The sequence below is a fragment of the Micropterus salmoides genome, unplaced genomic scaffold, assembly GCF_014851395.1.
Source record: "Micropterus salmoides isolate LMB-PRFRI ecotype aquatic unplaced genomic scaffold, ASM1485139v1 Ms_hic_scaffold_12, whole genome shotgun sequence".
Lineage (NCBI taxonomy): Eukaryota > Metazoa > Chordata > Actinopteri > Centrarchiformes > Centrarchidae > Micropterus > Micropterus salmoides.
In genome coordinates, this window is record NW_024040263.1 from 15,649,264 (window position 1) to 15,670,937 (window position 21,674).

Consider the following 21,674-nt stretch of genomic DNA (forward strand, 5'->3'; position numbering starts at 1 on the left):
TGCCGCTTGTTTGAAGAGTCCCCTAACCATACCCAAAAGGCCTCCTTCTGCTGGACGCCCTCTTTCACTGTTACTGTCCTCCAGCAAGTCCTTAGTTTTTGTGTCATTGCAAGGATAGACAACCTCCTGACCACAACTCCTCGCAGAAACCTGTGCAATTAAGGTTTTTGAATATAACCCATTTGGATTTCATGTCCCCAACTTCTCCCAGGATGCAAAAAAAATCTTCCAAAGCTGCAGTTCAAAGGCTTTACAGGGAGTCCCCAAGTCTAAAGGACTCCACACACACTCCAAGAAGGCTGGATACTCTAAACCCCTGTTTAATATGCCGGTAAGCACAGGTAGTGGAAAGGGAAGAAAATTCCAACTAAAATCTAGATCTAGATTTGCAGATCTCATGCTGGATTGATGCTCTGTTGGTGCTTGTATGCTGTTCCTCAAATGTAAGTCACTTTGGATAAAAGTGTCTGCCAAATGAGTAAATGTAATGTATGTAAATGTAAATAGTCGGTCAATGGCAGGCTTATTCCCACAGCCTACTTCCTATGAGTCAGACTATGTCACTACTAATTTTGGCAGGTCTGTGGTTCATCATTGGCTGCCAGATATGTAGAGCAGCTGTGAGATTTCTGAGGAAAACAAAGCAGCAGCAGATCAGCCAAATCATGTGGCTTGCCATTCAAGGGAAAGTATTCAGTACTTCTGTGCCAAATACTGTATATCAATTTGAACTGGTAAAACATGGGACTTTTGTCACAGATATCCCTGTATCCTGTTACCGAAGTCCCAATATCTCTGTAGAGCACTGTTTTTTCAAGGTGGTAGACTGGTGGTGTCTGTAATTGCAGTGAAGAGCTATGAACCTAAATATAGAAGATTAAATTTGTCACAAACTTAGTAAGCCAAGACTTTAATAAAATCTTTTATTGTGTTTGTCAAAGTCTGGTTGCCAGACAAAACTTACAAAAGTTTTCATTCAGTTTCTACCACACATTTATACATTTCTGTGCAATTCTGAGTTTACACTAATAATCCTGTCACATATTCTCAAGTAAAACAAAAGACATCTGGGTCAGAGTAACAGGAGTTAACAACATAAATATCTGACTTGGTAGAGGGGCAAAGTAATCCAATTATATACAACAGCTTAAGTCACAAAAAATACATTACATACATTAACTAGACGAAACCAACCATTTGCCACTTCAATTCTCCAAGTCAGTCAGAAGTCCAGTTGTTATGCAGAGAGATATTTACAGATACTGTAAGTTTTCAAAGCACAATATTTGAGTTCCTAACACAAAAAGAAGAGTACGAAGTAAGGGAAGTCATGGACTTTCAAATGCAAAAAAAAAATATATTTTCATTCCTTAACTGTTCAGCTAGAGCTGGAACTGATGACATTTGTGCACTGAGGTTCACAGAAGGATCCAAAGCGCCCATAGATGTCCTTGGCTCGAACAGCAAAATGATAAGTAGAGCCTGACTGGAACTGGGTCAGTGTACAGGCCATAGGCAGAGGAAGGGCCTTCACCTCCCCAATCTTCTTCCAGTGCTGCTGCGCTGCATTGCTGTTAGAGTTGTCTTGATGGAAGGCATAGAGGTGATAGCTGTCTACAGCTGCACAGTTCCGATCAGTTTCTGCCACACACCAGGACAGCACTATACCAGTCTGACTTGGCACCAGCTTCAGCTGAGGCTGCTGAGGAGGTGAGGACCGCTCAGCCTCTGGGGGTATGCGTGGAGGAGCTGGAGCAGCAGGGAGAGGGGGCAATGCCATGCTGGAGCCTCGGGTTGGCATACTAGTGGTTACAGTGCGAGATTTCATTGGCGAGTCCTACAAAAAGAGAAAACTGTGGTCAGGAGTTGTTCCTCTAGCAAAAGGGTCTCAGTGTGATTGTAACCATTATTTTTGGGATAATTAAAAAAAGCACGCAGACATTCATTCATTTATTTTTAAAGTGGGTCTAGAAAGGTTATGGAGCAAGATTTCCATAAGCTGAGATAAATAAATTCTCAGCTCAACATCAAGCTTTTAGAGAACAAATGTCTGTGTAGTGGGCTACTGGCAACTGGACTAATTGTAGCCTTATAAGCAGCCTATCAGCACAAGGTCCACAGATTTGCCATTTAATATTATATGAAAATAAGAGATTTAGTTATAGAATTAAAAAACTGCAGTTGTGCAAAATATGTAAAAATGCAGTTCTAAGTCCTCACCACTGGGGGTCGGTGGTGGACTGTCAACTGAGGATTGCTGGAAGAATTCTGATTACTCAGCGGGGACGACCTCGCTCCTGCACCTGAGCACAGAGCACAGAAGAAAATTACAGATGCATAATGTGTAACACAGACAAAAATACAATACAGACAAATAAAATACAGACAAACAAACAAACTTATCACTTTCACTTAATTTTGAATTAGATCATTTATCATAATAGTGCCAATAGCCAAGGTGAATTGTAGAGCACAGTTTCATGTGTTTGTCACCATTTCACATGTATGTACAAAATCACCCTTTAATGCACTCAATCCAACAAAGTGTTCTTACTGTTGGGAATGCTGACAATTGGTTGAGGACGCTGAGTAGGTGAGGGAGCTGCAACAGTAGCATTCTTCACTCCTGTCACTGGAGGACAAGCAGTACAACATGTTTAAACTAAATGCTGCTTTTCAATACAGTATGTGTTAAGGTACAGAAAACAAATTCATGAAACTTCAACCTTACCTTGAACATCATCATCATCCTCAGTGAGATCAATGACAGAGCCTTTGGGTCGTGCCACTGGGGCAGCTGCTTTAGGGAGGGTGGATCCTGTAGCTTGATTGTCTGAGAAAAGACAGAAAGAAATGTTGATATAAATGCTGACAAAACTAAAAATGCCAGCAACACCTACAACTATTCTTTGGCCAAGACAAAGACAACTGATCAGGCAGCACAAGTTGTGTGCAGTTACTGGTGAGATGGCACAGAAAGGCACATTACGGTTTAACAATGATAATACACATTTTAAATGTCATCTCAAACAAAGAAAGCCAAGTGTTTTGTCTTTACATCTTATTCACATCCACATTTCTGGGACTGGCAAATGACAACTTGATTTTTACAAGCCTCTGCAGCAGACAACGGGCTTATTAATCAAAGTACACCCCCACCTGTCTTTGATGTCAGAGACGTCCCTTGTGGCGGTCCTGGAGCAGTGGAACCTGTTGCTGCCGGCCCAGAGGTAGCAGGTGAAGAGGCTGAAGACATAGCTCCTGCTACGGAGACTGACTGAGCCGGTGTCCTGGCTGTGGTCACGGATACCCCTGCATTGGGTGTAGTTATCCCCCCAGCGCCCCCCTGGTATACAGCACGGGCAAGAGAGAGCTGGGCAGATGATATCTGGCCAGTGGAGGCCTGGAGCGCTGAGACAGTGGCAGCAGTTGGGGCAGAGGCTGGCGCCGTAGTGATGGCGGGAGCAGGCTTGAGTATAAAAGTGGCGGTTGAAGCAGTGGTTTTAGTCTTGTTGAGTGAGCCGGCCGCAGACAAAGAGGAGACAGGGATGTTGACCAGCGTTCCTGCCTGGCCATTAGTCATTGATAAAGGCAGCTGGATGAGGAGCGGCTGGCCCGTAGTCATCATGCTGCTCCCGGGGGCCGTCTTCAGCAGCAGGGTGCCAGTAGGACTCTGAGTGGTGATGCCAGTGGCCAAGGTAGAGACAGCATTGGAGGTGGAGGTGATCAGCTGGAGGATAGGGGCCTGTGTAACCATGGCAGTGGAGGTGGGTGTCAGGGCTGGAGCTGCGACAGGGCCCGATGGAGCTGAAAGGGCTGGATTTACTGAGGGAAACAGGGAAAATGTCTTGTTTTAGAATGTAACAAGAAGCATCATTGAGATTTTTTTTATTTAACCTTTACTCATCTGCTCCTTCTTACTTACAGTTAACTAATTCAAATTCAATCAATGCTTGCAAATGCCTACAGGAAACTTAAAGGACAAGCCTTAATTGTCAATAAATCCCAGACCAAAATTAACAATGTGTTAGTTCATCTCTCAATACTTTATCGACTTGCTCAGCCTGTATGTGGCACTTAGCTCCACGTCATTCATTCCTACTAAAAACATGTATTTTTAAAAACCGGTCACAAATAATCACTTTGGCTGAAAGCTAAACAAGTTCTTAGGACAGCTGGGCAATGTCATTTTTTGCAAACATAACTCAAACAAGAGTAAACACTGATGGGGATTATTTTCAGCCATAGTTTCAGATTGCTAGAGTATTGACAGCAGCAGGACAGGGTATGTTGGATTGACTCAAATTAAACTATTAATGGTAATGAAGAAACATGTCACTGCATGGTTGGGTACATAAGCAATGGTGCTAATTGGTTTTGGTATTTTAAAACATTTCTTTGCACCTAACAGGAAACCATAGCATCCAGACAGAACCATGTGAACACATAGAGAAAACTCAAAGATTCAAACCCCAATTATTAAGGTTTAATGACTGGTTCCAGCATAAAGAAATTCCTGCTACTTACCAGCTGTGATGGACGAAGAGACCGTTGTTGGACTCTGCTTTACCTCCATGGGAGTCCAGACTGGCCTGTTTAGAAACATTGCTTATGCTTAGAGCTGTTCACGCTTAGAGCTGTTTATGTCCACAACAGGAAGACGACCGAATGTGGTATTGAACTTTCATTTTATTCAATTTCATACAGTCATCTTTGAACAACTTGTGGAGAGATTTCCCCTCATAAATGAAGTACATGTCTGAGTTGTCATTAAAGCATTCATCAGTTTGTAGGTATAGTTCAATGTTTGGCTGAAGAGAGCTGAGTATGGTCACCAGGGATTCATATCCCATTCAATATGAAATTAACTTTGAACGCTGACAACAGTCTAGATGCAATAAGGGTGATATTTAGACAAAATGTTTTGATGCATAATGACAATTGTCCCAGTATGCTTCTGTTCCTGTAACATAAGGCTGTCAAAATGAGACAGTAGTTCTTTCATCATATTCCCGAAAGAATTCCGGTTTTCTCTTCACTCGCAGTATTTCATTGATAACGTCACGAATCTCTCTCCAGCTGTCACAGGGCAGTACAGGGAATCGACGCTCAATGTACATCCTCATTGTCCTCCTTAAGTTTGCGGGCAGTGCCTCCTTGCCCAATAATCCAACATAATTGACCTTTGCGACCCAGTCACAGTAGATGTCATATGGGACTAAGTAGCGGAATATGTAGGATGCGTAGCGGTCAGGCCTGGGATTCCCTGAGCTTCTCTTGCAGTTGTGGTACAGCACTTTCTCCAAGTGGGAAGTGATTGTGCGGAGTTCAATGTCTGCTCTGCATTTTCCTTCACTGTATTCTGCCAGTTTTTTTGCCATGGCAATATGACGTAACATAACTTGACGTGGCATAACTTTGTTCTCTTCCTCCTCCATTTCCTCTTCTTCCTTCTCCTTCTTGACAGACAATGCAGGAGTCTTACCAACAGAGGGCGCCACTCCCCCTCTGGGCACCTCAGGCTGCGGCTCTACTGTCTGCCGACGCAGCACGCTGTTGGGAGGAGAGGTGCAGTTTTAACTACACTCTGCACTGCCTGAGGAAACGCTCAGACTTCACATTGTAGAACGTCACAAGACTCAGGACCTGGACCCACGCGGGGTTACTTTGCAGGTGCAAAACACAGACTGGTACATGCGTTTGTTTATTCCAAACCAGTCTTAAGAAATATTTGGAGTGAAGTTAAGAGTTTTAAAAAGTTGATCCTGACAAACCGAACAAGGGACATGGAATCTTGGTTTCCAAAAAGGTATGGATTTGGAGGTTGTAGGGATTTTAAATTCAGTCTCTAGTGATTACAGATAGCAACCTGGGACAATGTCAACTATTTACGCTGTGAACGGCTCTGTGTGTAGTACTGGCTTCAGTCCGGTATTGTCACGTTCATACAAAGGCCAAATTATATTCACACAAAATATCAAAGTGCAGACTGCTAACATGTTTGAATACATTTATGCTATTAATTTTGATTAATAAAAATATTTTGTCACATAAAGAAATGGTCTGGCAAATGTGAGCTTGCAGTGAAATAATAAAATCACTTCCAAACAACCCTGATTGGAAAACAGGGATTTCGATGCAAATTTCTCTGGGCATGGACACACTTACCGTTGAGCTTGAGGGTTGTTTGCAACAGTAGCAGTCTTGGCAGCAGTGGCAGCAGTAGCAGCAGCAGCAGCAGCAGCAGTAACAGCAGCAAGCGTCTGCAGAAATCAGACAGCATCCCGTCAGAACCTTTTCAGACAAAAGCACTTGCATACCAGTTGCAAAGAACAGAGGGATCACCATTTCTTACCTCCTGTTTCCTTTTGTTCTCGGACGCCTGATTGGCCTCTCCAAACTTTTTTGCTAGTCGGGCTATCTTGGCCTAAAGAAATTGTAGAGAGAGAATGGACTATATATTTGGGCCTTGCTAACTGCGGGGAGTGAATTTTCGCAGCTCCTTAACTACATAGTACTAATCAGCAAAAGAGCATCTTACAATGCTGCGGGTGTACTTTACATTACAATGTTGCCGTCTGCTTACCTGGAGTGTGTTAATTGCGGTTTGGTGTTTAGTAGCACAGTCGATTTTGTCCACTCTGTCCTTCAGCTCTTTGAAATGTTTGTCAAAAATGGTTTGCTCCAAGGCCCTCAACCGTTCATCCACTAGCTGTTGCACAATCTGAGAAGGAATACCAAGCAAAGGGGAAAAAGAACAAAATGAAGTAATTTCAATAACCATTGGCATCAAAGCAGAGTTCAGCTAGCTTAGACTTTGGGAACAAATTCTGTGGGCACGATAGTTGCATACAAACCTTTTCAAGTTTATGGTGACTGCCAGCTTTTGCAGTAATTTTAAGCTCCAGTTGGGCCTCCAGCTCCTCACGCTCCACCTTGGGCCTCTTCCCCTCTCTTTTTGTGGTTTGTCCATCTTTTTCGAAACCCTCTGATAAAGTCCGCTTCAGTCCTGAGGTGGAGCCCTTCTCCTCTTGCACTACTTGGGAAACAAAAACACAGGCAGGCTAGTACCCTATATGTGCCACTAATTGCCCTAAATCCTTTATGCATAACATGCTTCCTGGCAGTACTCTGTTTTAGGTCAGTCTCAGTCAGTTGAAACAGGACAAAACAGAACAGGCAAAACTGATTCATAGGACAACACTAATAGCTTTCATGGAATTCTTGTGTTTAACAACATGTTCATGTTTACAGTTAGTGTCTTACTTTATTTTTTAATAATTTCACCATGTACAATTTCACCTTTGTCTCAGAAAACCAGTTAGCAGAAATGCACACCCTCTCCTGTCTAATTATGACTAACCTGAACTGTCCACTGGATGTGTATGCAACGACAAATTGGGCCACAGAAATCTACGAAATAAATATAAACAGGATCTGTTTGTGGTGATCCTTTCCATTAACCTCAGAGACTGAGAAAGATGTTTTGTAAAAACAGAAGAACAAGTGTCAAAATTACATGGCAACAATGATGTGCTGTAACATACTTCTTCTTTATGAGGTAGTAAGGGTTTTGGCAATACAAAATGTTGAGTTTTCCAAAAGCAACAGAGATTATCTGAAGATCAAGGTACATTTTTCTGCAAGCACTTCCGTCATACTCTATGTTCTTGTGCAATACTTTCAACTTAAACATGAATGTGTTCTTATTATTATCCCATTTGATTGATTTAACTTACAGACTTGCAAAATATAAGCTTCCATAAACCTGACTTTAGGTGTCAATATTTGGAGTAATATTTGAAGTCACAGTGAGTACGACACAGTCTGAACAGAGTTGTATAATGTCTTCTGTGACTCTAGTGGAGCTTTTTCGAGTCTTGTACTTGGACTTCAAGACTATGTATTTTTGATGGAAAGCCTTTTTGACAAACTGTGTGGTTGTGGAGTTTAAAGGACAAGGGTGTTTACCAGGCAGGGAGGGTCTAACAAAAGGTTTTAGTTATGGGAAGTGTAGGATCTAGTGTTTTTGGAGCTTGACCCATACTAGGGTCAAATGTATATATCTTTGTCTGCCGGCTTGATTTTGACCAATATTTTTTAATAATAAATTTTAAATGTTATCTTATTAGCCTTTAATAGAGCCTCGAATAGCAGAGGAAGGCCTTTCTGTAATAGCTCTGAACCCTACAATTTCCATAGCCTCCATTTTGGGTACACACTGGTTTAATTATAAATCATAAAGCTCTGTGTGTATAAAATATTGAATTACATATCTAACATCACCGCTTTTGGTTCATTTCATTTGGATTTCTATGGAACTGTGTTAATATGGAGCAATTATCTCGAAGCTATCTAACACAAAGTCCACTCTCATACCTGTATTAGATGGTGGAGTGGACGACGGCCGAGACGACTTGGTAGTTTTTCTAACTTCAGTTTTTTCCTTTTTGGTCTCCACTTTCACCTTCATGGAGTCCACCTCCATCTTTTCCTCATTTATTGATCCTTTCTTCACAGCCTCTTTTTCATTCTCCTCTTCTTTTATGTCCTCCTCTTTTATTTCCTTTTCTTGTTTTTGATCTGCACAAGATGAGGAAGCTGGACGAGACGAGGAAGGACAAGGAGGAGAGGAATCAGAAGTGGTAGATTTGGGGGAAGAAGGTTTTTTGTCTTTTAATTTGGCTGTGGAGGCCTCAGGGTCCTTGGCCTTTGTAGTGTCATTATCTGTATCCATTGGATCTGTACAGTCAGACGTTAGAGGTGGCACAGGCGAACATGGAACCGAACCTTTAACAGAATCCTTTGCCAAATCCACAGTCAGGTCCTCTGTAGTCTGTTCCTCCTGAAAAGAGCATAATTAACAATTAATTAATTAAAAGATTCTTTCAATCTATCCACATTTCAACCCTCACAGTTGGACCTAGTCCCTTATAAAAATCCAGGTCACTGATATGTGACAAACACTTTCTTAAAAAGGTCTCAGCATTTACCCCTTTCTTTTCCATCTCTGGGATCGCCTCTGTGTCCTTTTCCTGGTTTTCCTTGGATTCTGTTGATGCTGGTGTAACGGACTCATTTGATGAGGGCGAAGAAGAACCTTTCTGCTCCTCCTCTTCCTCCGCCTCCATCTTTTTCAGTTCAAAGTTTAGAGAGTGGAATGGTGACGTGGGAGAAGTAGTTTCATCCTTTGCTTTTGGACTTTGTGAAGAGGCAGGGGAAGGGGACAGATTTAGGGACAGGAAAGGAGCAGGAGAGCTCAGAGAGGCCGGAGAGGCAGGGGATGTAGCGCTGGGGGAGTTTGAGTCCGAGATGTTGTTCTGCTCTTTGTCAACCACTTTTTGTCCATCCTCTTTGTGTGTGCCATTCATTAGAGGTGGCGGTGATGTATCAGACAAACCTGGAGCAGCTGTCAACAAAGTGCTGTGAAGACTCTCCAGTTGCTGTCGATCACTGATCTTCATGGTTTTCCTAGCACGGAAAATCTTCTTCTTCTCCTCTGTCACAACAACTTCCATTGCTGCCTGTGGAGTGACAAGGAGAGATTAGATGCTTTCTGAGGGTATGATAAATCTAGGAAAAATCTAAAAGAAAAAAATAAAACAAATACACAGTGATAGTTGCATGAGCACCACAGTCTCTTCCGCTTATGAACCTGTGCTGGACTTTACGCACTGCGTGGTAAAGAAATGGATGCAGAATTTCAGAGAGAACACTAGAGGTCGCTGTAGAGCCCTATGTCTTTTTGTTTGGTCTTTTCTAGAAGGTTCTTCTTTCACAGAGATCTGCATACCAAACTGGTCGGTCCACCAACAGACCGTTTCTTTGCTACAAATTTGACTCAGTATCTAAGCCAAATCAGACAGACCCCTACTGCCTGAACACACTTTTCTGTATCTGTCCTAAAGTGACACCAGTAAAGGTGCAGCTCAGTAAGCCAGAAAGCCCTTTTTCATTCAGTCAGTAAGAAAAGCTTTAAACTAGATTTTCTTAATTTTCTGTTTAACCTATGGATTTCATGTTTACCTAACCCCCGATCCAAAGAACAGAAATGACATTGAAGTTAACAGCAGCAGCAACCCAACCTTCCTCCCATCCCCCCACATTCCTATTGGTTCAATCCTCAGCAAATCAGAACGGGCAAATTCAGGCTGTGTTGGCAGCAGTAAAGAAGCTATGCAAAACATGAAAGGTTTACCGTACATTGTAGTGTAGTGTAGTGTAGTGTTGAGGCTAGTTGTCATTATTCAAAATGAATGTGTACATTCATTTTATATGCATATATGTATGTGATGACTTAAACCTATTTTTATGGTAACTAAATGCATTAAAGCTGTGTGCTGCAGGAGACTGTGCTTAGCTGCAGTACAATTCAGTAGCAAACAAAAAGAAATGTGCTATGATAATACGTAACGAGCAGTGCATACACTAATTCAATCTATGAACTCACCTTCAAACCAAAAGGTTCCTTGTCATGGATTTACCACAGAATTATACGACAACCTGAGGGAGAAAGAGATTTTTTTAGTAAATTTTATATTATTGCTTCAATCCAAGAAGAAAAGACCAACTATGTGTGAAATCCACAGACCATGCAAATGAAAGTGTAACCCTAAATTTAGCTCCCCTGAATTTAGCAGTCTATCTCCATCCCTTAAGCTGTAACTGAGCCCTTGGCTTCAAAGGGAGATATTTATTTGTGGGGTCACTACTAATTTCATCGAACTGAAAGTACAATTATGTCATGTTACTATTACATAAGAGATAACAACAAGTAATTTGCTACCATTGATGACCATTCTTATTCAGTATTACTGTGACAAAGCTTACTTAAACTAAAATCGAAAAATAAATGTATCAGGTGACTGAAAAGCTGACAGGGAAAAAGACTTGGCAGAACAGGGAACACTTTCATACAAATCACTTCACCAACCCGTATTTTAGTGAAATACTGAGCTCAAGAAATAATGAGCTCAAGAAAGTGCAGTCTGTGGGGTTTATTATTCAGCTGTTAACATGTTTGACTGGATTTCTAGTAATCAGTTTGTCTGTTAACAGAAATCAGAAAGCCAGTTGTTATTCATGTAATCTTAAAGATTGTGTCTGGTGGGAGAAATAAGCTGCTTCCGTTTTCTAAAGTTGGTTAGCTTTACTGCATTGCTGACCTGCAAGACAGCAGCTGACCATATGAAAAAGGCCTTGTTTAAATGTAGCCATGTGCGTTTTGCAACTTAGCAGGTTGTCGTGTGCGTGGAAAAATACAAGTTTCCCTAAGAAGACTGATCAGGACTGAGTGTATACAATATACTGTAAAGCTGAGCACCACACTGAGATACTTGCGCATTAGCACAGCACATGGAAGAATTTTGGCTTCAGGGCTTTCTGCCAGAAAGCCTTACTATTGGTTAGGTTTAGGCACCAAAACTACTTGGTTAGGTTTAGGTAAAAAGAAAGTCAGAAAGCCTTTCTGCCAGAAGCCCCTGAAGGCAAACTTCTCCCATCTGAACCAAACACTGTAAACTATTCCAACTCTGCTCTCATACCAGCAAGCTTCCTGCAATGACAATAAACTCCTTAATTTAAAAGCAGGATATTTCAGCATAACTGCTTTAAATTCAACCTGTGTAAAAAGCATCAAGCAAAAAGTCAGCACAAACAATTAAAGAGCGGTATAAATTGCGAGCATGATCACTGGTACACTTCACATTCCAGTGTTATTGCACACTGCGCAGAGCACAATATCCCCCTCCCTCATCCTACGGCCTCATTCACTACGCCTGGATTCAGTGCAGAATCTCAAAATGGCCGTCAGCTCTGTCGTTTGCTGACAGACTTAGCTCTCACTAGCTAGCTGACCAGGAATCTCTATCAGATCAGATATATCAGGTTACAGTACCATCCTGATTAATATGGATTTTCTGTTCGGCCTGAGGGTTCAGCATGTTGGCAAAGTAAAGAAATTAAAGAATATATAAAAAAAATGTTAATTAAGTCAAATCTAAACATTAAACGTCTATTTTTCCATGTGTCCAACCAATCAGCTGCTATGATATATGCTACAGCTAATTCTCTGCCATTTGTAATGCACTGGGGTTCAAATATAAACAACAATGGTTTCAGTAGTTGTTTATGGTTTATACATTATATGTACATTAACTATAAAACACCAAGATATGAAAAAGGGCTCACTGTATTTGTTTTTTTCAAGTTTATCAGCCCTATTTAGGAAAATGAGAATTAATTTCTACATTGTGTTCCTAGCCCAGATAAACTAGTCTCTGTGGTGAAAGTGCATGGGTCTGAATTTACACCGTCATAAAGTTGTTTCCAGCGATACTATTCACTGACACAAAACATTACTTCCATCATATCTGTCTTTCTTGAAAATAAATCATGCATCTTCTCTCAAATTTATCGGCCGCAAGATGGCATGTAACTGGAGTCGTCAACAATCCAACAAGCTCTTATTTCAATGTACATAGGGAGGGCTTACACAACTCCCAGCACATTTTAATAATTCATTTTTAAATATTTAAATTATTGGTTATCTAGACTGCGTTTATTGTTATAATTCCTTCTCAGTCAAGCTTTCATAACAAGGCTACCATACAAAATCAGGAATTTTTCACATGCTAAGCTGCAGGAGATGTCAACCTCCTCTCCCTGGCTTTTGCTAGCTTCTTTTCTCTCAAGTTCAGAACGTTGCCTCTGCAACCGACTGTTTCAACACCAGGTGAGGAATTATTGAGCTGCTGGCCAAATGGCACAATTTGCTAGTAACTCAAACTAGACTCCAAATAATTGGAGGGCGGGGTGACTAGGGAGTTAGTCCTGTAGCAGGAGGACTCAAGTTTAAGCCTCTGTGACGCCAAGAAAACCATAAAGACTTGGCAATCCTATCTCACAGTCAGAGTGGAACATCAAAACTTTCTCATTCAGGACAAAAGCACTCTATATTATTGGTCAACTGTGAAAGATGCAACCATATTTCAGCTGTATGACATCTTGCTCATTAAATGTTGCCCAACATTATTCAAGGTTGTTTTGAAGACGGTGGGAAAGTTGATCACAAACCAAAAGCATAAGCCATTTCTGGTTGGGATACAGCACATGGACATGCATGTTGGCCTCCCAAGAGCAGCATCCAGACTGTGATACATGTTTTTAATAAAAGGTATCATTTATCCGTGACAGTCATTCCTAGGTATGTCCCTGGCTGATAAAAATGAAAGATTTTTTAATTACATATACCAATCAATTTCTAGATCTTTTTGTTTTTATTGTAACCCGCTGTGCTCTGGCTACACCAGCTTTCAAAAACACATTATTGCACTCCATTAAAACACTGGAACCATTCATTGACACTCAGAAATGTCCAGGAGTGAACCACAGTGTGGCATGAAGAAAGGAAGAAGCAAGTACAGTATAAATATCCACACTGACAGAGTGCGTCAGCAACCAGAGCACTAGTAGGGCCACTCCAGGCACCATTTTGCAGGTGCACTATGAATCCAATGCATAACTATGCGACTATGCATAAATACTACTACAATTATTGTTTGAGATGATGAGAAGATGCCCAAAACCTTTAGAAAGCTTTGACACTGCCCACTCCATTATATACACACACACACACACACACACACACACACACACAGAAAACCATTTGACCTAACATGTGACCCCTTGGACCATAAAAAAAAAAAAAAAAAAAAAAAAAATTTGCAATTGCGTTTCTATCTGAATGAATGTGATCTTATGGGTTTGACATGCAGCCAGACAGTGCTGCATTAAGATAAAACATAAAAATATAACTGAACGGCCATCTTAACGATTGATAGCAATGGAGATGTTTCACAAATGCGTGATATTTGTGATATTCACATAAAGACTACATATATTGCACAACTCCAAAGGTGTTGATAGCGTTATAAATGCAAACACGTACAGTCACTTTTGAGTACAGCAACAAAACATGCAAGACTCAAGCTAACAACCTTCGTCACTGAGCCCAAAGGTGTGTGTGGGAGCAAACAAGGTTTAAAAAGCATGCGTGCTTCCGGTTTCGCGCAAAGTGCTGCACGTAACAAAATGTCAGCTACATTAGGGATTAGGGAACACTTACAGCAAACTCCCTGACATAAACACACTGTCTGAAAAGAAAAAAACAAAACGCCAAATGTCTTCCCTCTACAACTAGCATTTCTAAAACTAGCATAACCCCCTCTACAGGTTTCAATGGCTAACCTTGAGAAGAGGGTCAAGCTGCAATGACAAAAACTGGGTTAGATTTAAATGATAGAGAGAAATGTTAGACATGCTTTAAAAACAAAGAAATGAAAACCTTTAGCAGGATGTGTGGGATTGAGGCCTTCCATGTATTTGTTGATTGTGGGAGCAAGGACTGGCTGAGAGGCCAGCAAGAGAACATAAAAGAAAGGAGGAGGGATTCAGTTAGGACTAGTCCACCGTGTTCCTTGCAGGGGTATGTTCTATAAAAGGGTGTGTGGCCTATATGAGCCTATAATGACGATTAATTTAACCCTTGAAAAAAAGGGAAAGTCAGCTCAACACTCCTGACACAGCATTCTGCCATAATGCATAATATGAAACCCAAAAACATTTGATTCAAATGTTTTTCTTTCTGATGACACCTATCCAGTGTATGTGCTATATATCTGCAGGCACCACAAATACATATAAATCTTGTGTCAACAACATTTTAAAGTACTGCGTGGTGATAATCAACCCTAGCTAGCAGCGCACAGACACAGGGGAAGTACACTGCACAGACTGTTGCTTAGCAACGCCCATCCCCCAACTCTAGCACAAACTAGTCCACAGTATGGAAATCTACAGCCAGCACGGACTAAACCATTCTGAAAAAGGGCGGCGGGGGGGCTTTCTAAAATAACCCCATAGACAAAGAAAGCTTAATGATTATAAAAGGTCAGGGACAATACTGTAACACACAGAAATATTACTGGAGTGCAGTGCTGAACCTATATTGTAGTCCTGTATATGTGTTTAAGATTGTTTCTGGTGCTTTCACCACAGTCAAACAAAATACAAAATTAGAAATCATGACATAGCTGTAAATAAGTCCTTTCAGTGAAATGTGTGTTGCCTCCTCTGGCCTCTCTACTAAATCTTTGACAGATTTGATCTGAACTACATACATACACCCGAGGTACTATGTGCAATAAACTGAGCACTCGCTGCCACTGAGGTTAGCCCCAGCTTACTACAGTTCCTCTAATGACGCCGTCCACTGTGGACCACAGATGACCTTATTCAGGATGTAATATGATCTCACATATCAGCTCACTTATAGATCATGCTAAAGGCTAATCCATCCAGAACTGAGTAAAATCACTGGCATTGATGGGTTTTCTTCAATGTTTTGTTTGTTTTAAACAAAAACACATCCTCCTTTATCGTCCAGAATACATCCCGCTACACATCCTAGCTTCTTCGTCCATCTCCTGCTTAATCTCCACTGTGTTACCACTTTCAGAAAATCAATACATGCTCTGGAGAAGTTCTAGTTTTAGTTTCTGAATGCAAAAAGTAAAGTTGTGACTGAAGATTAAAAGCCTGAACCAAAAAAAAAGACTCTGCAACATTCTCACTAGCAGCTCCATCTCCCACTCCTGCAGAGCTGGTTTTAATGGGAGGGAACTGAATGTTAACAATCAACAAAATTATGATGGAAACGTTCACCTCAGAGAAGAGGACTGGGGTCATCCTGGACCACATGGCTTAAATAACACAGAGAAAAGGGTCAAAGGTAAATGGGAGGAGCCTGGTTTAGACTGTTCCATCTAACTAAAAACTTTGCCTTTTTAAAAGCAACTAAGCCTTCTTAAATGTTACTTCTGTGATAACAATGGCAGATAATAATTAGGTAGAAGATATCTCATTATATGTGCTATCAAACAATAAGCAGTAAAACACATACATACAAATGAAGTCACTTTCAACATGATAAAGAAGCACAATGTGCACTTTAGTCAAGGCCTAGCTAGCGGCGCACAGCCAGCGCTAAATTGCACACCCACAGCACACTCAACCTAGAGGCAGCTGCACCCATCCTCCCCCATGTTTTTTTCTCTCTCTCAGTCTCTCTCTCTCTCTCTCTCTCTCTCTCACACACACACACACACACACACACACACACACACACACACACTCTCTCTCTGTAACAGCCTCTCCAGGCAAACATGGACTGAACCATTCTGATGGGGGGAAGGAAGTGGGGGTGGGGCGTTCAAAACAAAAGAGAAAAGAAAGTATTCATATAATCGATCAGCCAAAGTTCAGTTAAGGATTAGCCAAAGCAGGGCAAGGAGCATTATTTTTCCAGGTTTTCACACAAAGTAAAATCCTACCGCTAGTTATTTTAGCTGAGCAACTCCTTAAAACAAGTCGAAAAAAGCCAAACAAGCACTTTTTTCAGAAACATGAATATAGCTATTATATAAGTTCAATTACGGCATTGGAGATTGAAAGATTATGTCAGCAAAAAATTGTATAAATTTTTTTTTGTTAATCATTCTGTCCATTTACAAACAAGCAATATCACTTTTTTTGGCCCCACAGTCCCATGCTAGCTGCGCACAGCAAGAAATTAGAGCACAGGCTGACACAATAAGCTGCCTCTCTCCGCCCAGCCTCTCCCACGGCAGAGAGGGCTGCTGTAGAACAGACTGAACCATTCCAAACACGGGGGTGGTTCTGTACTCAAGAGGAACAAAGAACACCCACCTAAAAATTGAAATATACTTTGTACATTATTACTTCCCTTATTGAAGTTTGCACCAATTGACTTTTCACAAAATTGTTTAAGCAATTTCCTGATTTGACTAGTTTAAAGTCAAAACATACAGAAAAATGTATTATTGAAGAAGTAAGCTAGAAATGTAATTTGTAATTACAATGAACTTTCATTTGCAACCTTCACCTGTTTTCATCAAAAGCCATGTTGTGAGAGTAAATAAAACCCTGCTGTGCGTTCTTTGCCCAGGCCCCCTTTCTGCTACTGCAGAAACACAAAATGGCCACCAGCGCTGCTGCGAGCAGCATGCTGAGCACAGGCATGAGCAGATCCTATTTCAAACTCCGCCTCCTAAAAAAAACCCCCAAGAACAGTGTATCTGCAGAAATCTCCACACTCATTCATGGATCTTGAGGGAAAACTGAACAAAACTAATTTCTTACTCCTAAATTTGACTGAATGAATTCAAATAATGCTATCTCTATATATCATAGTGATTCTAAATCCTGGTTTTATTGTTTCACTGTTGTTGTAAAGAGCCCCAACGTGTTGTGCTTCAGAATTGTACTGCTAAATGTTTTATGAAGTCTAGATAAATGGGTAATAAAATAATGTTTTTTCTCCTTCAGGCTGCAGTTAGTACCTAAACCAATATGCCAGTAAACCTGACCTAGCTGTCTCTGTCAGTCATTGTGGATGCTGTTGTTCTTTACTTCTTATCAAACAAACTCTAATAAAAATATTAACAGCTGTCCAATGTTAGACATTTTCTATGGAAGCTAAATACTAAGTGGAAAAAAAGATGTCAGCCAGTGAGAACAGAGCCTGCATTCCAACATTACTGCGCACAGCGCGCAGTCTTCCCCTCCCCCACCCTCACTGCCTGCATCTGGATTCACTGAAACTCAAAATGGCCACCTGGTCTGCTGTGCGCAGCCACACAGAGAAAGCCTTTAGAGCCTGTTATATCTTGCACAACATCTTATCATGTTACAGCAGCACCACGTCACTTAAAGTAATTTCTATGTGCATAATTCTCACAGAGACATTTAATATCAGTTGAATGGAGTTACTTGAATATTTAGCTAAAATAAAAAAAAAGGCAAATTTCGCACGTCTCTTTAAGCAGGTAGCTTACTTATGGGTGTTACACCAGTCAGTCTCAGATGGTTGCAAAGGAGTCATCTCATTCACTTGCTGTGTAAGCTGGTAAAGGGCGATTTGTATTTCCTATTCGTAACATTGCATCCATATCATTATTATTATTATTATTATCATGCCGACTTATTTATTAATATTTAATTGTTCAGGCTTTTTCCTTCATTCTAGTCTCCATTTATAGCCCCTAATAACTGACGTTACCAAAACCTCCTGGTTACAAGCAATGATTTTGTGATTAGGAGAGGTGTCTGTGTTGGGCACTGTATAGCTGCTCTATCTAATCAACTCCTAGTTTTAAATCACATTGGGCCTCTCTCTTTGGAGTTTGCATTTCTTCCCTTTTCTTGCGTTTCCTTTTGAAGCTCTAGTTTCCCCACTAGTCAGGGGGACTGGGGGTGAGTGTGGATGTATATGCCTGTCTAGATGTTAGCTCTGTGACAGACTGACAAACTGTTCAAGAGGGTACCCTGCCTCTCAGACACTGCATGCAAGGAGAGGCTCCAGTCTCTTGCGACCTTGAACAGGGTAAGGAGGTATAGAAAGTGTTTTGCTGGATGCACTTCAATGCGAAACCCCACAAGCAGTATGAATAACTCATTTAAAACAGCCAAATGAATAAACAGAAAGATACAGTGCGGTTACTGTTATCTTAATATCGCAAAAGATACTAAAAATGTGTTCAAGTAGATCGTAATCTTCCGATTTTTCCAAAAGAAACAAACTTTCACAGGACCTTAACCGTGATAATACATTCTAGATATGCTAGCCGGTGTCACAGTTTGTGTGACAGTGCTGGCTGTCTGAGACTGTAGCTCAATCATTCAATTGCAAACCATTAATATACACACACGCACACAAGCAAAGTTAACTGCCTGGCAAAGTAAATATGAATCATACATTTGAATATCCTGGTGAAGTGGAATTGCTCCCATTTCCTTCGTTCATATTACGCTTCACATTAAACTCACTCATGGCCGGCAGAAAACTTCAGACCGAAAACAGACCGCCTAATGCCTCCTTTTTTTATGCTTTCCCATATGTTCAGACGGTTTTACGTTTGCTGCTTCGACAAACAGGAAGCCTGACGGATCCAAGAAGAAGTTATTCTAAGCAGCAGAGACTATTGATCTTTCCTGTGACATTCCTTCATGCATGTCTATTTGTATCCAGTTTTCCATCCAATCAGGGAGGGCATTTAATAATTAATTCCAATAAAACATTACGGAATCAACAACACGCACCAATACATTTTAACAAGTAAATATGGGAATCTGTTGCTTTTACTTAAGGCCACTGTGAAATTGGATAGTGTTTTAAGTAGAAAAAAATGACAAATGGAAAGAACACAAGAAATTCACACATGCCAAAATATTACTGTCAAAGAAAAGTCAATCTCAAAACTGATCAGCAATAGTCTAAAAGCAGTGCTTCTTAGTCTACCATTGCCCAAACACTGTACGCGTGATTTGTTTTCTTTTTTTCCCTCTGTTAAATGAGTGGGGACTAGCAAGAGGTGGGTAGAAGGAAAAAGGGGAAGAAAAATAGGGTGGGGGTGGGGAAAACGAGGAGTTTCCCTGTGGATCAAGCAAGCACATGTTGATTTTTCTTCAGCCATGCGCTGCTGAAGGAGGCTCACGTCATGGCTACAAAAAAAGCCAATGAATGTTGACTGGCATACTGCATAATGAACAAAAAAACACCAGTTGCAAAATAAAGGTACTCTAGGTTTTCTGAAGACCTAGTAATAATAGCACTTTTGGGTAATTGCAGAATTGAAATATCTGCATGCAGTTGCCCCCTCCTTTTTCTGGTAAAACACTGACAACCTAAAGCCCATCTTTGGTGTAACCACAGTTTAAGTTAGATCGCATAAGCTATAGCTAGCACCACACAGTCAGACCAGAAGTCCACAGCCTCACACAAAGCGCCAGCACCCCTCCCCCACAACTGCAGTCTGCTCCAGTCTGGAGTTTTACAGCCAAGCATAGACTAAACCATTACAGTAGAGGGGTGTTCTCACTGACAAGGGAGGGAGCTAGAGAGGTGAATGGCAAATTCAAAGCTCTCAAACTATTCGAGCTCTGTGGTTAGAAGCTGAAAACTAGATTAGCTTAAGATGAACTAGAAAACATTCTTAGTGATTTCTAGTCCTCCTAAATTGGTAATAAGCCCAACCCTGGCTTGAAAGAGCAGCTTATTCTTTTTGAGTTATTTTTTCAAAATTTATTTCGGTCTCTATAGCAATAACTCATCTTTGTTCAAGTCAAAGTATGGCCCAAGAAGTTTGTTACATGAGAAGCAAGATGTTTTTATGGAAGGATAAATCCAATGCTATAGGCTGCTTTTTCCCCTTTAAGCCAAAAACATGGGCATGAGCAGAAAGTAGACAAAAATATAAATTGTTTTTTTGTGAAAAACTTCCTGAGCTCAATGATTTGGATTAGTGAACAAGCTAGCCTACACGACACTTTCCCCACCCCCACTCCTTCCCTTTGTTAGACTGCTTGCAGTCCATGCTACAGCACAAAATGGCTGCTGCTGCTGCACTCAGCTACAGCAGAAAAAAAAAAACCTTTTATCATGAACGCGGCTGACTTTGCCTTCTTATGACTGTACCTCGTTACTACATATAATTACAATATTGCTGATTTTCTCCCTGCTGGTTTGTTCGAGGCTTTTGATTTCTTTTGATCTACAAGGGATAACACATTTTTGTATTAAACCCACAACAGTTGAATGCTCATTTCTATCATATTATTTTACATCTCTGTGTATTATGGACCTACCATGTTCTACATAATCTGCAATAATAAAGGTAAAAGCTTAAAACTGACTTTGTGGTCTTTTTTGCAGCACTTACAATAACAACTATATTCACAAGTTAGCTAGGCTACACCAGAACACCAGTCTGCAATAATTTTAGACACCACTGAAATACGAACAACAACGCTGAAATTGGTATTACGGTATACCAGAGTATTTAGAAACTTTCAATACTATTAAAATAATAAGGAGATGCTGTATAAAGGTCAAACTGCAACTTCCTAACTTGAAGCAGGGCAAACAAGCGAATATCTGATTCTTTCAGTTTATCCCAATGGAGATTTCCTAACCTGCTCCGTGTGTCAGTGAACAAGCTAAGCACCATGACGCTTGCTTGGAAAACCGGTCACCCTGGTTCTCCACGCACAACATATTGGACAAAATCAACACCGACTTCCTTGACATATCAGTTTCCCCTCCTGTCAGTAGTCAACGTTGGCTATATTGCTCGTAGTAAATATACTTTTATGCGCTCTGTCCATTAGAGCTTGCTCTCTGTATGTTAGGAAGAGGTGTGACATCATCTTCAAAGCAACAACCCCCTTCATTTTTCCTAAACCCAACTGCTCACTTTTTCCTCTCAACTGCATTCACCTGCTGTTCGCTCACGGTTGCTCAACCACACAACGCACACACAAAGGAGCAACTCATCAGCGACTGCAAGTAGTGGGATAACGTTACAGGGCTAGTAAAAAAGAAAAATTCCTGTGCCCTGTTTGGGAGTATTTTGGTTTAGTCTGAATTATAAAGGTGAGCCAGGAAACACGGATCACACAGAATCTATTCATTATGCTATGGGCCGTAAGTGTTTAAGCCCAGCAAGACTCGTCTAAGTAGGCTAACTGTATATTAGACACACAGCATTATAGGCTAGACATTGGCATACATGCTACTAGAGCTGTTGCGATAACCG

At 40.9% G+C, this 21,674-nt stretch overlaps 1 protein-coding gene across 4 annotated transcripts in view; it reads right to left on the reverse strand.

Moving 5' to 3' along the window:
- Positions 1-909: 909 nt before the first annotated feature.
- The window catches only part of LOC119899165 (activating transcription factor 7 interacting protein), a 30,837-nt gene continuing 10,072 nt past the window's right edge, over positions 910-21,674 (reverse strand). For 2 of the 4 annotated variants that reach the window (XM_038713618.1, XM_038713619.1), the window contains exons 2-14: positions 10,451-10,503; positions 8,994-9,524; positions 8,380-8,845; positions 6,858-7,039; positions 6,587-6,724; positions 6,356-6,427; positions 6,169-6,263; positions 4,528-4,592; positions 3,160-3,825; positions 2,732-2,833; positions 2,555-2,632; positions 2,221-2,303; positions 910-1,837 (exon numbers count right to left, since the gene is read on the reverse strand). In XM_038713618.1, coding sequence (XP_038569546.1) covers positions 1,379-1,837; positions 2,221-2,303; positions 2,555-2,632; positions 2,732-2,833; positions 3,160-3,825; positions 4,528-4,592; positions 6,169-6,263; positions 6,356-6,427; positions 6,587-6,724; positions 6,858-7,039; positions 8,380-8,845; positions 8,994-9,518 — 2,931 coding nt within the window. In that variant the 5' untranslated portion in view covers positions 9,519-9,524; positions 10,451-10,503 and the 3' untranslated portion in view covers positions 910-1,378. Of the gene's footprint in view, positions 1,838-2,220; positions 2,304-2,554; positions 2,633-2,731; positions 2,834-3,159; positions 3,826-4,527; positions 4,593-6,168; positions 6,264-6,355; positions 6,428-6,586; positions 6,725-6,857; positions 7,040-8,379; positions 8,846-8,993; positions 9,525-10,450; positions 10,504-14,344; positions 14,420-21,674 lie in introns of those variants that run through there. The other 2 variants (XM_038713620.1, XM_038713621.1) reach the window with 2 other exon arrangements.